This window comes from Agelaius tricolor, unplaced genomic scaffold (assembly GCF_023055355.1).
Source record: "Agelaius tricolor isolate 1412-34295 unplaced genomic scaffold, bAgeTri1.0.p SCAF_55, whole genome shotgun sequence".
In the NCBI taxonomy this organism is placed as follows: Eukaryota; Metazoa; Chordata; class Aves; order Passeriformes; family Icteridae; genus Agelaius; species Agelaius tricolor.
In genome coordinates, this window is record NW_027269315.1 from 1,252,972 (window position 1) to 1,268,213 (window position 15,242).

The window sequence follows — 15,242 nt, forward strand, 5'->3', positions numbered from 1 at the left end:
ACCCTCGGGGCCGCTCTGGGTGCCCCGGGACGTGGCTCGGCCCAGGCAGCCCCGTGCCCGCCTCACCTGTGCCCAGGTGTTGCTGACTCGGCGGTTCCGTTATCGCACCCCCGTTATTTATCACGGCCCGGGACGGTCCGGCCCGCACGTCCCGGGGCTGCCCGAGCAGAGTCCGGCCCGGATCAGCGGAGCCGCCGGCCCGGCCCGTGAGCGGCATCAAAGCGGCTCCGTGGCTTCATCAAAGCGTCTTAATGAGCACTTAATTAATGATCGGGAGCCTTTGAGGCGCCTCGCAGCTTCCTCGGGAACTCTGCTCGGGGCAGGGAGGGGACAGCGCTTAAATAGGGAGGGGACAGCGCTGGGGACAGAGCCCGGGACAGAGCCGGGACAGAGCCAGGACAGAGCCCGGGACAGAGCCCGGGACAGAGCCCGGGACAGTGCTGGCACAGAGCCAGGACAGTGCTGGGACAGTACCGGGACAGGGCCAGGACAGTGCCGGGACAGAGCCAGGACAGTACCGGGAGAGCTCTGGGGACAGAGCCAGGACAGTACCGGGAGAGCTCTGGGGACAGAGCCAGGACAGTACCGGGACAGTGCTAGGACAGTGCCGGGACAGTACCGGGACAGAGCCGGGGACAGAGCCAGGACAAAGCCAGGAGAGTGCCAGGACAGTGCCGGGACAGTGCCGGGACAGAGCCCGGGACAAAGCCAGGAGAGTGCCGGGACAGAGCCGGGACAGTGCCGGGGACAGAGCCGGGACAGTGCCGGGGACAGAGCCAGGACAAAGCCAGGAGAGTGCCAGGACAGTGCCGGGACAGTGCCGGGACAGAGCCGGGACAGTGCCGGGACAGAGCCGGGACAGTATCGGGACAGTACCGGGACAGAGCCAGGACAGAGCCGGGACAGTATCGGGACAGTACCGGGACAGAGCCGGGACAGAGCCGGGACAGAGCCGGGACAGTACCGGGACAGTGCCGGGACAGTACCGGGACAGTACCGGGACAGAGCCAGGACAGAGCCGGGACAGTATCGGGACAGTACCGGGACAGAGCCGGGACAGAGCCAGGAGAGTGCCGGGACAGAGCCGGGACAGAGCCGGGACAGTACCGGGACAGAGCCCGGGACAGAGCCGGGACAGTGCCCAGGATCCGGAGGCGGCAGCGGGAGCGATGCCCGGCAAACCCAGCCCTGCCTGCGAGCTGGGTGAGTACCGAGCCCAGGGCTGGCATCCCGGGGCAGCCGGGAACTGGGGATTTTGGGGCACTTTGGGGCAGATTCCCTGCCCAAACCAGCCGGGATTTGGGGATTTTGGGGCACTTTGGGGCAGATTCCCTGCCCAAACCAGCCGGGATTTGGGGATTTTGGGGCACTTTGGGGCACTTTGGGGCAGTTTCCAAGCCCAAACCAACCGGAATTTGGACAGTTTGGGGACAGTTTGGGCAGTTTGGAGCAGATGCCCAGCCCAAAGCCACCGGGATTTGGGGATTTTAGGGCAGTTTGGGGAATTTCGGAGCAGTTTGGGGTAGTTGGGGGCAGATTCCCAGCCCAGAGCAGCTGGGATTTTGGGGCAGTTGGGGCAGTTTCCCAGCCCGGAGCAGCTGGGATTTTGGGGCAGTTGGGGCAGTTTGGGGCAATTTCCCAGCCCGGAGCAGCTGGGATTTTGGAATTTTGGGGCAGTTTGCCAGCCCAAACCCGCCAGGATTTGGGGATTTTGGGCAGTTTGGGGCAGAATCCCAGCCCGGAGCAGCCGAGATTGAGGCAGTTTGGGGCAATTTCCCAGCCCAAACCCGCCAGGATTTTGGGCATTTTGGGGCACTTTGGAGCAGCTGGGGCAGTTCGGGCATTTTCCCAGCCCAAACCAGCTGGGATTTGGGCATTTTGGGCAGATTCCCAGCCCAGAGCAGCCGGGATTTGGGGATTTTGGGCACGTTGGGGCAGTTTGGGGCATTTTCCCAGCCCAAACCACTTGGAATTTGGGGATTTTGTGCAGTTTCCCAGCCCAAACCAGCCGGCATTTGGGCACTTTGGGGCAGTTTGGGGCATTTTCTCAGCCCAAAGAACCTGGAATTTGGGGATTTTGTGTCGTTTCCCAGCTCCTGTGGGGTCAGTCCCTCCTGGTTCCAGGTGGGGAGCGAGGCCTCCAGTTGGGTTATTCCTATTTTCAGGAATATTTTTTGGGTTCTTCCTGACTGTCAGGTCAGGGCTGGGGCTGGTGGAGTCTCCCAACTCCTGGATTTCTCATTTTTCCAGGATTTGGACGTTTAGCAGCACCATTAATAATGCCAGGCTGCTCCTGCCCATTGCTGGTCCTGCACAGACACCCCAAAATCGCACCCTGGGCATCCCCAAATCGCACCCTGGGCATCCCTGGAGTGCTGTCCAAGCACTCCTGGCAGCCTCGGGGCTGTGCCCGTTCCCTGGGCAGTGCCCAGCACCCTCTGGGGGCAGAACCTTTCCCTGTACCCATCCTAAACCTCTCCTGGGTATGGGGAGGGTCTGGGGACCCTCCTGGGGCCTCACTGGGGCTCAAACCCCCCTTTAGGGGCTCAGGGGCTGCACGGGGGTCCATGAACCCTGCACTGGGGGACTGGGACCCCAAACTGGGATCTGGGGGCCCCAAACTGGGACCTGGGGGCCCCAAACTGGGACTGGAGTTCTGTCTGCCATCCTGAGACCCCAAAGTGGGACCTGGGGGCCCCAAACTGGGACCTGAGACCCCAAAGTGGGACTGGAAGCCCCAAACTGGGACTGTGGCTCTGGCTGCTATCCTGGGACCCCGAAGTGGGACCTGGGACCCCAAACTGGGACTGGGGCTCTGTCTGCCATCCTGAGACCCCAAACTGGGACCTGGGGGCCCCAAACTGGGACTGGAAGCCCTGGCTGCCATCCTAGGGCCCCACACTGGGATCTGGGACCCCAAAGTGGGACCTGGAGCCCCAAACTGGGACTGGGGCTCTGGCTGCCATCCTGGGACCCCAAATTGGGATCTCAGACCCCAAACTGGGACCTGGGGGCCCCAAAGTGGGACCTGGGGGCCCCAAAGTGGGACCTGGAACCCTGTTTGTCATCCTGGTGCCCCAAACTGGGACCTGGGGACCCCAAACTGGGACCTGGGGGCCCAAACTGGGACCTGGTGCCCCAAACTGGAACTGGGGCCCCAAACTGGGACCTACGGGCCCAAACTGCGACTGGGGCTCTGTCTGCCATCCTGACACCCCAAACTGGGACCTGGGGGCCCCGAACTGGGACCTGCGACCCCAGATTGAGATCTGGGACCCCAAAGTGGGACCTCAGACCCCAAACTGGGACTGGGAGCCCTGGCTCCTATCCTGGGACCCGAAACTGGGACCTGGAGCCCCAAACTGGGACTGGGGCTCTGGCTGCTATCCTGGAACCCCGAAGTGGGACCTGGGACCCCAAACTGGGACTGGGGCTCTGTCTGCCATCCTGAGACCCCAAACTGGGACCTGGGGGCCCCAAACTGGGACCTGGAACCTGTTTGTCATCCTGGTGCCCCAAACTGGGGCCGGGGACCCCACACTGGGACTGGGAGCCCTGGCTGCCATTCTGGGACCTCAGACCCCAAAGTGGGACCTGGGACCCCAAAGTGGGACCCGGCTGCCATCCTGGGGCCGCCCCGGGGCTCAGTCCCCAGCCCCGCACCCACGTTCGGGCTCAGGCCCCACCCCGAGGTCCCGGTGCCGCCCCCGGTGCCGCCCCGTGACGCGCTCGGTGCGCCGGGACGCGGCTCGGGCCGGGCATGTGGCGGTGGCGGCGGCGGGGCCGGGGGCGGCCGGGGCCGGTGAGCGATGGGGGCGAACCCTCGGCGGGCGGTACCGGGGGGCTCCGGCCCTGGGGGTCCCGGGGGGCTCCGGCCTCGGGAGTACCGGGGGCTTTGTGGGGTCTCCGGTGCCCGGGGCTGCCCTGGATGTGCTGCGGGACCCCCGGGTGGGGGTCGGGACGGGGTCACGGAGCCGCCGCCCGTCGCCCCCCGGCACCGCCCGCGGGGCTTCGGGGTCCCCCGGTGACCTTGGGGTGTCCCGGGGTCCCCGCCGGGGGTGGCGGCACCGGCTCCGCCGGGGTTCGGGGCTCCCACAGGCTCGTCCCTCCCTCGGGACGGGAGTGCCGGGGCTCCAAGTGCCCGAGATGGGGTCCCCGTGCCCCCGGTGCCGGCTCCGGTTCGGTGTCGGTGCCAGCTCCGGTTCGGTGCCGGTGCGGAGGATGAGCCCGGCCGGTGCCGCAGGCCCGGTGTCCCCGGGCTCGGCAATGTCGCTGTCACCGCGCAGGGCTCCGGGCTCCCGCCCGGCCCCGAGCAAGGTCCAGGGGCGGGCTCAGGGCGGGCTCCGGTCCCCGCGCGGTGCCGGTAACGGGAGCGGCGGCGATAACGGCGCCGGGGCTTTGTGGGTTTGGCTCAGCCCGGGCGATGGAAACGCTCAGGTGTGCGTCAGCTGCCCCGTCCCACGCTGGGAGGAACAGGGCTGGACCCTGAATATGGGGCTGATCTTAAATCTGAGGGGTGGATCCTAAATATCTGAGGCTGGATCCTAAATCTGGGGCTGGCTCCTAAATCTGAGGGGTGAATCCTAAATCTGAGGGCTGGATCCTAAATATCTGGGGCCTGGCTTCTAAATGTCTGGGGCCTGGTTCCTAAATTTGGGGGCTGGCTCTTAAATCATGTGCCGGATCCTGAATCTGGAGGCTGGCTCCTAAATCTGGGGGCTGGTTCCTAAATCTGGGGACTGACTCCTAAATATGTGGCTGGATCCTAAATCTGGGATCTGGCTACTTAAGCTGGGGCTGGATCCTAAATTTGAGGGCTGGCTGCTAAATCTGGGGCCTGGATCCTAAATCTAGGGACCGGCTCCTGAATTTGGGGCTGGATCCTGAATTTGAGGGCTCCTAAACCTGGAGCTGGCTGCTGAATCTGGGGGCTGGCTCCTAAATATCTGGGGGCTGAGCAGGGCGGGAGGGGAGCTGCTCCTCCCTGCAGGTGCTGTTGGTTTCGGGGTGTGGAGTAACCGGGTCACCCTCGTGGTGAGAGGAGGGCACCAGGGCACCCCGGGGTCAGCAGGGCAGATCCCAGCCCGGTGCCCAGGGCAGGCTCAGTGTCCATGCCCTGCTGTGCCCAGGGCAGGCTCAGTGCCCATGCCCTGCTGTGCCCAGGGCAGGCTCAGTGCCCCCATGCCCTGCTGTGCCCAGGGCAGGCTCAGTGCCCCCATGCCCTGCTGTGCCCAGGGCAGGCTCAGTGCCCATGCCCTGCTGTGCCCAGGGCAGGCTCAGTGCCCATGCCCTGCTGTGCCCAGGGCAGGCTCAGTGCCCCCATTCCCTGCTGTGCCCAGGGCAGGCTCAGTGCCCATGCCCAGGGCAGGCTCAGTGCCCCCATTCCCTGCTGTGCCCAGGGCAGGCTCAGTGCCCCCATTCCCTGCTGTGCCCAGGACAGGCTCAGTGCCCCCATGCCCTGCTGTGCCCAGGACAGGCTCAGTGCCCATGCCCTGCTGTGCCCAGGGCAGATGCCAGCCCTGGAGTGTGGGATGTGGGCAGGGCCGGGCAGGGCCTGAGCTGGTCCAGCCTGCCCGGGGTGGGGGTGGGCAGGGGCCGTGTCCAGGTGAGCCAGGAGCAGAGCCCAGGTCAGCCCTGCCTTCATCTGATCCTGTCCTGGGCAGGAGTGGGGCAGGGATGGAGCGCACAGGGGTGATCCTGCAGGGAGGGAGCCCACAGGGGTGATCCTGCAGGGATGGAGCCCAAAGGGATGGATCCTGCAGGGATGGAGCGCACAGGGGTGATCCTGCAGGGATGGATCCCAAAGAGGTGAATTCTGCAGGGATGGGATCCCAAAGAGGTGAATTCTGCAGGGATGGGATCCCAAAGAGATGGATTCTGCAGGGATGGAGCCCATAGGGATGGGATCCCATGGGGATGATCCCTGGAGGGATGGGATCCCAAAGAGATGGGGTCCTACAGGGATGGAGCCCCCAGGGATGATCCTACAGGGATGGGATCCCTCAGGGATGGATTCTGCAAGGATGGATCCCACAGGGATGGGATCCCTGCAAGGATGGGTCCTACAGGGATGGGATCCCTGCAAGGATGGGTCCTACAGGGATGGCTCCTGAATCTGGGGGCTGAGCAGGGCGGGAGGGGAGCTGCTCCTCCCTGCAGGTGTTGTTGGTTTCGGGGTGTGGAGTAACCAGGTCACCCTCGTGGTGAGAGGAGGGGTGGATCTTGCATGGATGATCCCACAGGGATTGGATCCTATGGGGGTGATCCCACAGAGATGGAGCACATAAGGATGGGATCCCACAGAGATGGATCCCACAGGGGTAATTCCACAGGGATGGGATCCTATAGGGATGGATCCCATAGGGACGATCCCACAGAGATGGATCCTGCAGGGATGGGATCTTATAGGTGTGGATCCCACAGGAATGATACCACAGGGGTGGATGATCCTACAGGAATGATCCCTCAGGGATAGGATCCCACAGGGATGGATGATCCCACAGGGATGGATGATCCCACAGGAATGACCCCAAGGGCTGATCCCCCCGTGCTGTCCCCAGGGTGACCCCCCAGCTCTGTGCACAGGATGAGCTTTCCCAGGTGCTTGACCCAGCAGGGCCGTGTGGGAGGGTCAGCAGCTGGAATTGGGGCAGGAGGGTTGGGAAATCCCTCTGGGATCAGCCAGGCCCAGATTGCAGCAGCAGCTGCCACCACCCAGCTCACCTGGGCTGGGCTGCCCAGTGCCCACCTGGGCCCTGCCCACGGCTCCCAGCGGGACCTCACCCGAAAGGGCTGGCCCGAGGCTCAGGGAGCAGCTCAGGGCTCCCAGTGCCACCAGTGCCACCAGCGAGGGGCTCCCAGTGCCACCAGTGCCACCAGCGAGGGGCTCCCGGGGCTCCCAGTGCCACCAGTCAGGGGCACCCGGGGGTCCCAGTGCCACCAGTGAGGGGTTCCCAGTGCCACCAGTGAGGGGCTCCCAGTGCCACCAGTCAGGGGCACCCGGGGGTCCCAGTGCCACCAGTGAGGGGCTCCCAGTGCCACCAGTCAGGGGTTCCCAGTGCCACCAGTGCCACCAGTGAGGGGCTCCCAGTGCCACCAGTCAGGGGTTCCCAGTGCCACCAGTGCCACCAGTGAGGGGCTCCCAGTGCTCCCAGTATCACCAGTGAGGGGTTCCCAGTGCTGCCAGTGAGGGGCTCCCAGTGCTCCCAGTATCACCAGTGAGGGGCTCCCAGTGAGGAGCTCCCAGTGCTCCCAGTGTCACCAGTGAGGGGCTCCCAGTGCTCCCAGTGAGGGGCTCCCAGTGCTCCCAGTGCCACCAGTGAGGGGTTCCCAGTGCTCCCAGTGAGGAGCTCCCAGTGCTCCCAGTATCACCAGTGAGGGGCTCCCAGTGCTCCCAGTGAGGGGCTCCCAGCCTGCAGGGTGTCTGTCTGTGCAGGGATCAAACCAAGCTGTCAGCCCCAAACCAGCCCAGGAGGATCCGTCAGGGTCTGCAGGAACCAGCCCTGCTCAGAGCCCACATCAAAGGGCTGAGCTCAATGGCAGGAACTGCTCCCAGCACGGGGCCAGGCTGGGCAGGAGGAGCAGGAGCAGCAGCAGGATGGGTCCAGGGTCGGGAGGAACAGGAGCAGGATGAGCCCAGGGCTGTGGAAGGAGCAGGATGAGCCCAGGGCTGTGGAAGGAGCAGGATGAGCCCAGGATGAGCCCAGGGCTGTGGAAGGATCAGGATGAGCCCAGGGTTCTTGAGAGGAGCAGGATGAGTCCAGGATGAGGAGGAGCAGGATGAGCAGGAACAGGATGAGCCCAGGAGTGTTGGAAGGAGCAGGATGAGCTCAGGTTGAGGAGGAACAGGAGCAGGATGAGCCCAGGGCTGTGGAAGGAGCAGGATGAGCCCAGGATGAGCCCAGGGGTGTTGGAAGGAGCAGGATGAGCCCAGGGTGAGCAGGAGCAGGAGCAGGATGAGGCCTGGGCTGTGGAAGGAGCAGGATGAGCTCAGGTTGAGGAGGAACAGGAGCAGGATGAGCCCAGGATGAGCCCAGGGCTGTTGAGAGGAACAGCATGAGCCCAGGGTTGTTGAAAGGAGCAGGATGAGCCCAGGATGAGCAGGGGCAGGATGAGCCCAGGGTTCTTGAAAGGAGCAGGATGAGCCCAGGATGAGCAGGGGCAGGATGAGCCCAGGGGTGTTGAGAGGAACAGGATCAGGATGAGCCCAGGATGAGCCCAGGGCCGTTGAGAGGAACAGGATCAGGATGAGCCCAGGGCTGTGGGAAGGGGCTGGATGAGCCCAGGATGAGCCCACGGTGAGGAGGAGCAGGAGCAGGATGAGCTCAGGACTGTTGGAAGGAGCAGGAGCAGGATGAAGCAGGATGAGCCCAGGATGAGCAGGGGCAGGATGAGCCCAGGGTTCTTGAAAGGAGCAGGATGAGCCCAGGATGAGGAGGAACAGGAACAGGATCAGGATGAGCCCAGGGCTGTGGAAGAACTCGTGGCACAGCAGGGTGGGGGCAGAACAAAAAGCCCTTTGTTCACTGCTGGCTGCACACGTGGGGACAGCGGCAGCAGCCATGGAGGGGGCACAGGGACCTCGTGGTGCCAGCCCAGGCCTGGGTGGGCACAGGGAGCTCGTGGTGCCCTGCTCAGGCCTGGGTGGGCACAGGGACCTTGTGGTGCCCTGCCCAGGCCTGGGTGGGCACAGGGACCTCATGGTGCCCTGCTCAGGCTGGGTGGGCACAGGGAGCTCGTGGTGCCAGCCCAAGGCTGGGTGGGCACAGGGACCTCGTGGTGCCCTGCAAGGGCTGGGTGGGCACAGGGACCTCGTGGTGCCAGCCCAGGCCTGGGTGGGCACAGGGGCCTCGTGGTGCCCTGCCCAGCCTGGGTGGGCACAGGGAATGGTCCCTGGGCACCCTGCAGTGCCCACTGTGATGCCAGGCCCAGCCTGGGGGTTGAGCCCAGGGCCAGGGAAGCTGCTGGGTGGGAGTGGGAGAGAGCCCAGGGCTGGATGTGAGCCCAGGTGGGCACTGGCACGGGGGCAGTGCCCACCCCCCTGTGCTGGGCACAGCTGAGGGCAGAGCCCAAATCCTGAGCTCAGCTTTGGGTCCCCAGGGCAGGACAGGGAGGAGCTGGAGCTTGGCTGAGAGGGCTCAGCTCCCCACAGGTCCCTGAGAGGAGGGGACACAGCCAGGTGGGGTCAGGCTCTGCTCCCAGGTGAGAGCAGGAGACAAAATTCTCCCAGGGCAGGTTTAGGATGGATTTTAGGGAGAATTCCCTGATTTCTTTCATGGAAAAGCTGCTCAGGCCAAGGGGTGGAGTCCTCACAACTCCCTGACAGGAGGGGAAGCAGCCACATGGGGTCAGGCTCTGCTTCTAAGTGTCAGGAGGAGACAAAAGGGCACCCAGGGCAGATTTAGTTTGGATTTTAGGGAGAATTCCCTCATTTCCTTCATGGAAAAGCTGCTCAGGTGCAGGGTGGAGTCTCCACAAGTCCCTAAGAGGAGGGGGAAAAGCCAGGTGGGGTCAGGCTCTGCTCCCAGGTGAGAGGAGGAGATAAAATTCTCCCAGGGTAAGTTTAGGATGGATTTTGGGGAGAATTCCCTCATTTCCCTCATGGAAAAGCTGCTCAGGCCAAGGGGTGGAGTCCCCAAACTCCCTGAGAGGAGGGGAAGCAGCCACATGGGGTCAGGCTCTGCTTCCAAGTGACAGGAGGAGACAAAAAGGGCACCCAGGGCAGATTTAAGTTGGATTTTAGGGAGAATTCCCTGATTTCCTTAATGGAAAAGCTGCTCAGGCCAAGGGTGGAATCCCCAGAACTCCCTGAGAGGAGGGGGAAAAGCCAGGTGGGGTCAGGCTCTGCTCCCAGGTGAGAGCAGGAGACAAAATTCTCCCAGGGCAGATTTAGGATGGATTTTAGGGAGAATTCCCTCATTTCCTTCATGTTAAAGCTGCTCAGGCCAAGGGCAGGTTTAGGATGGATTTTAGGGAGAATTCCCTCATTTCCTTCATGTTAAAGCTGCTCAGGCCGAGGGTGGAGTCCGCAAACTCCCTGAGAGGAGGGGACCCAGCCAGGTGGGGTCAGGCTCTGCTCCCAGGCTACAGGAGGAGATAAAATTCTCCCAGGGCAGGTTGAGGATGGATTTTAGGGCTGGATTTTAAGGATTCCCTCCTGGCCAGGGCTGCCCATGCCAGGCTCCCCTGTGGGGGTGAACTGGGGCCGTTCCCTGGGGCGGGGGCAGCCCCCAGCCCCTGCAGCTGCTGGGGCAGATAAAGGGGCCCAGTCCTGCCCCTCCCAGCCTGGGGGCAGATACTGAGCTGGCTCCACAACGAACATTTTCCCCCAAAATCTCCCTCCTGGGTGAAGCTCATCATCCTGGGCTGCAGCTCTGGGCTAAGGTCATTCATTCCTCCTGGATCACCTTTTGGAGAAAAGTTGGTTTTTTGGTAAACTTTTCTGGGGTTTTTTTTGTGGTTTCTTTGTTTTCTTTTTTTTTTTTTTTTTGTTGTTGTTTTTGTCTTTGTTGGTTTTTTTTTTTTTGTATTTTTGGGGTTTTTTGGGTTTTTTTGTGTTGTTTTTTTTTTTTTAAATTTGGTTTTTTGATGTTTTTGGGGGTTTTTGTCTGTTTTGTTTTTGGGGTTTTTTTTGGTCTTTTTTTGTTTTTTTCTGGGGTTTTTTTGTTTTGTTTTTTGTGGGTTTTGTTTGTTGTTTTTTGATTTTTGGGTTTGGTGGGTTTTTTTTGTTTGTTTTGTTTTCGGGTTTTTTTGGGGCTTTTTTGTTTTTTTTCTGTTGTTGGGTTTTTTGTTTTGGTTTTTTTGTGGTTTTTGTTTGTTGTTTGTTTTTTGAATTTTGGGGGTTTTTTCATTTGTTTTTGGGTGGTTTTTTTTTTAATGGAAGCTGTGAGGTTTGGTGTTTAGAAAAGAAGGAAAAATATGAGTGAGTGGTCAGAGCTGGAGTTCACTTTAGCTGAGTACCTGGCTGATGATTTCCTTTTGCATCCTCCCTGATCCAATATTCCCTTGCTTTATGGAAATCTCCCTTTCAAATCTGACGGGATTTGACAGAGGATTTGGTGCTTTGTTGGTTTGTCCTGGGGGTTTGAGCTCCTGGATCTCTCCCAGCCCCATTCCAGGTCCTGCCTCATTCCTGTGTGGGTTTAATTTAAATTTATTTAAATTAAATATAATTTTTTTTTTTTTTAATAAAAACCCCGGTGCTGAAGGAGTTAAACCTGCCCTTAACCCACTGCCCGGGGGCTGGGAGGGGTGGGGGGGCCCGGGAGGGTTTGGGGGAGCAGGGAAGGGGTGGGACGTGGTTTGCACACCCGGGGAATTCCCCACTGTTTCCTGCAGGGGTTTCACAATCGGCTCCAGCTGCCCCTGGGCAGAGCAGGGGGAATCTTCTCTTCTCTTCTTTTTTCTCTTCTTTTTTCCCTTCTCTTTCCCTTCTTTTTTCCCTTCTCTTTCCCTTCTTTTTTCCCTTCTCTTTCCCTTCTCTTTCCCTTCTCTTTCCCTTCTCTTTCCCTTCTCTTTCCCTTCTCTTTCCCTTCTCTTTCCCTTCTCTTTCCCTTCTCTTTCCCTTCTCTTTCCCTTCTCTTTCCCTTCTCTTTCCCTTCTCTTTCCCTTCTCTTTCCCTTCTCTTTCCCTTCTCCTTCCCTTCTCTTTCCCTTCTCTTTCCCTTCTCCTTCCCTTCTCTTCTCCTTCCCTTCTTTCTTTCCTTTCTTCTCCTTCTTTCCTTCTTTCCTTCTTTCTTTTCTTTCTTTCCCTTCATTATTTCCTTTCTTTTCCTTCTTTCATTATTTCTTCCCTTCCTCCCCTTCCTTCCCCTTCACTATTTCCTTTCTTCTCTTTCTTCCCTTTCTTCTTCTTTTTTCCCTTTCTTCTCCTTCTTTCCTTTCTTTCTTTCCCTTCATTATTTCCTTTCTTTTCCTTCTTTCATTATTTCTTCCCTTTCTTCCCTTCCTTCCCCTTCACTATTTCCTTTCTTCCCTTCTTTCTTCCCTTCTTTCTTCCCTTCTTTCTTCCCTTCTTTCTTCCCTTCTTTCTTCCCTTTCTTCTCCTTCTTCCCTTCTTTCTTTCCTTTCTTCTCCTTCTTTCATTATTTCTTCTCCTTCTTTCATTATTTCTTCTCCTTCTTTCATTATTTCTTCCCTTCTTTCTTTCCTTTCTTCTCCTTCTTTCCTTCTTTCCTTCTTCCCTTCTCCTTCTTTCCTTATTTCCTTCTTTCCTTTCTTTCTTTCCCTTCATTATTTCCTTTCTTTTCCTTCTTTCATTATTTCTTCCCCTTCTTCCCTTCCTTCCCCTTCACTATTTCCTTTCTTCTCTTCCTTCCCTTCTTCCTTCCCTTCTTTCTTCCCTTTCTTCTCCTTTCCTTCTTTCTTTCCTCCTTCCCCCCCCCCTCTCTCTTTCCCTCTCTCTCTCCTTTCCTTTCTTTCCTTCCTGCCTTCCCTCCCAGCCCAAATCCCCTCTCTGCTCCCTGCTGGCCCCTCAGGTCTGGCTCTGGGTCCCTCCCTGGGGTTTCTCAGGCCTGGCAGAGCCTGGGAGCTGAATCTGCCTCTGCCCCCTCCCTCCTGCCAGCTCGGATTTTCCATCCTGGTGGTCTTTTATTAATTATAATAACCATTGGTTATTATAATTGGTTATTATAAATGGTTAACTATCTTTTGTTGTGAGGTCTTTTAAGGTTAAATTATTTAATTATTAAAATTAAATTTAAATTAAATTAAAATTAAATTTACATATTAAATTATTTAATTATTTAATTAAGGAATGATACTTAAATTATTTCCTTTTTGAACTGAATAACTAATTTCTCCAAGCCTGCACTGTGGACTTTTTTGATTAATTACAAATTACTGCTTAAGCTTAGGAAGAAGAAGGTAAAGAGGAACAATTTGTTTCTGCCTTAAAACTTTCCATATTTATTACTACACTTTAAAACTCTTAAGTTTTCTACTTTGTGATATTCCACACTTTTAACCAACAATACACTTGTAATCTTAGTGGTATTAATTAATTTTGGAATTCCTTCCCAGCCCCAGGCCAAATGCAGTGGGGTTTTTTGTGAGCCTCTGCCTTTCAGCACAGAAAGTGAAGTATTTTTACCATCCGGGTTTCTGACTCACCCTGACAGGATTTTCCCCTTTTTTTCCCCAGCCAATGTGTCCAGAGTGAAGCAGCTCCCAGAGCAGGGCAAGGCCTCCCCCATGGGCACCTCAGACATGGAGAGGAAAACGTCCTACGGTGAGCTGGGCACGGGGAGGGGGCATGGGGGCACCCCCTTTCCTCAGCCATCCCTGGGCTTCTTGGGGCGCTCCCTTCAGCCCCATCCCTGCTTTTTCTGCTTTTTGGGGTGCTGGGCTGAGCCCTCATCCCCCCCTTCCCTTTCCTTCACCCATCCTTGGGCTTTTTGGGGTGTTCCCTTCATCCCCCCCTTCCTTTTGGGGTTCTGGGCTGAGCCCCTGCAGCGCCCCGGGCTCACCCAGCCCAGCTGAACCAGCCCAGCCTGGGCAGGGATGTCCTGGGGGAGAGCTCTGGCAGGGCTCCCTGCACACCTGGGCAGCTCTGACAGGGCTCCCTGCACACCTGGGCAGCTCTGACAGGGATCCCAACACACCTGGGCAGCTCTGACAGAGCTCCCTGTACACCTGGGCAGCTCTGACAGGGTTCCCTGCACACCTGGGCAGCTCTGGCAGGGTTCCCTGCACACCTGGGCAGCTCTGACAGGGTTCCCTGCACACCTGGGCAGCTCTGACAGGGTTCCCTGCACACCTGGGCAGCTCCCAGCACACCTGGGCAGCTCTGGCAGGGTTCCCTGCACACCTGGGCAGCTCTGACAGGGTTCCCTGCACACCTGGGCAGCTCCCTGCACACCTGGGCAGCTCTGACAGGGATCCCAACACACCTGGGCAGCTCTGGCAGAGCTCCCTGCACACCTGGTCAGTTCCCAGCACACCTGGGCAGCTCTGACGGGGTTCCTTGCACACCTGGGCAGCTCTGGCAGGGCTCCCAGCACACCTGGGCAGCTCCCAGCACACCTGGGCAGTTCCCAGCACACCTGGGCAGCTCTGGCAGGGCTCCCAGCACACCTGGGCAGCTCCCAGCACACCTGGGCAGCTCTGGCAGGGCTCCCTGCACACCTGGTCAGTTCCCAGCACACCTGGGCAGCTCTGACAGAGCTCCCTGCACACCTGGGCAGTTCCCAGCACACCTGGGCAGCCCTGGCAGGGATCCCTGCACACCTGGGCAGCTCCCAGCAGGGTTCCTCTGTCCGAGGAGGCCCCGGCCGGGCTCGGGAGGCCGGGGGAGGAGGAGGAGGAGGAGGAGGAGGGGCCGGTGATGCAATGGCAGCTTTGCCCTGCCCGGCCCGGCCCGGCCCGGCCCAGAGCGCGGCGGCCGCGGGAGGGGCGGGGATGGCGCCCGGGGACAGCGGCAGTGAGTGGGGCTGGGGGGGCTGTGAGTGGGGCTGGGGGGCAGTGAGTGGGGCTGGGGGGGCAGTGAGTGGGGCTGGGGGGGCAGTGAGTGGGGCTGTGAGTGGGGCTGGGGGGCAGTGAGTGGGGCTGGGGGCAGTGAGTGGGGCTGGGGGGGCAGTGAGTGGGGCTGTGAGTGGGGCTGGGGGCTGTGAGTGGGGCTGGGGGGCAGTGAGTGGGGCTGGGGGCTGTGAGTGGGGCTGGGGGCTGTGAGTGGGGCTGGGGGCTGTGAGTGGGGCAGTGAGTGGGGCTGGGGGGGCAGTGAGTGGGGCTGTGAGTGGGGCTGGGGGCTGTGAGTGGGGCTGTGAGTGGGGCTGGGGGGGCTGTGAGTGGGGCTGGGGGGGCTGTGAGTGGGGCTGGGGGCTGTGAGTGGGGCTGGGGGGGCTGTGAGTGGGGCTGTGTGGGGCAATGTGGGGTTTGGGGAGAATGGGATCAGGGATGGGACTGGGAGAGGATATGGGATCCAGTGTGGGATTGTATAGAGCTGGAGAAGAGTGTGAGTTTGTGTGGGACTGGGAGAGTGTGGGGCTGTGTGGGGTTGGGAGGGAATATGGGATTGTGTAGGGCTGGGAGAGTGGGGTTGAGTGTGGGATTGGGAGAGAGTGTGGGGTTCTGTGGGATTGTATAGGATTAGGAGAGAGTGTGGGGTTGTGAGGGACTGGGAGGGAGTGTGGGGCTGTGTGGGGTTTTATAGGATTGGGAGAGAGTGTGGAGTTGTGTGGGGTTAGGAGACAGTGTGGGGTTGAGTATAGGATTGGGAGAGAATGTGGGATTGTGTGGGGTTGGGGG

At 59.6% G+C, this 15,242-nt stretch overlaps 1 protein-coding gene across 8 annotated transcripts in view; it reads left to right on the forward strand.

Annotated features, from left to right (window-relative positions):
* The first annotated feature begins 3,713 nt into the window (after window positions 1-3,713).
* SLC11A2 (solute carrier family 11 member 2) overlaps window positions 3,714-15,242 on the forward strand; it is a 55,413-nt gene continuing 43,884 nt past the window's right edge. For 4 of the 8 annotated variants that reach the window (XR_011684089.1, XR_011684088.1, XR_011684090.1 and 1 more), the window contains exons 1-2: window positions 11,114-11,135; window positions 13,141-13,227. Coding sequence is in view for 4 of the 8 variants with exons in the window: in XM_071456062.1 (XP_071312163.1) it covers window positions 13,191-13,227 (37 nt within the window). In the remaining 4 variants the exon portion in view is untranslated. Of the gene's footprint in view, window positions 3,803-10,348; window positions 10,432-11,112; window positions 11,136-13,140; window positions 13,228-15,242 lie in introns of those variants that run through there. The other 4 variants (XM_071456062.1, XM_071456063.1, XM_071456064.1 and 1 more) reach the window with 4 other exon arrangements.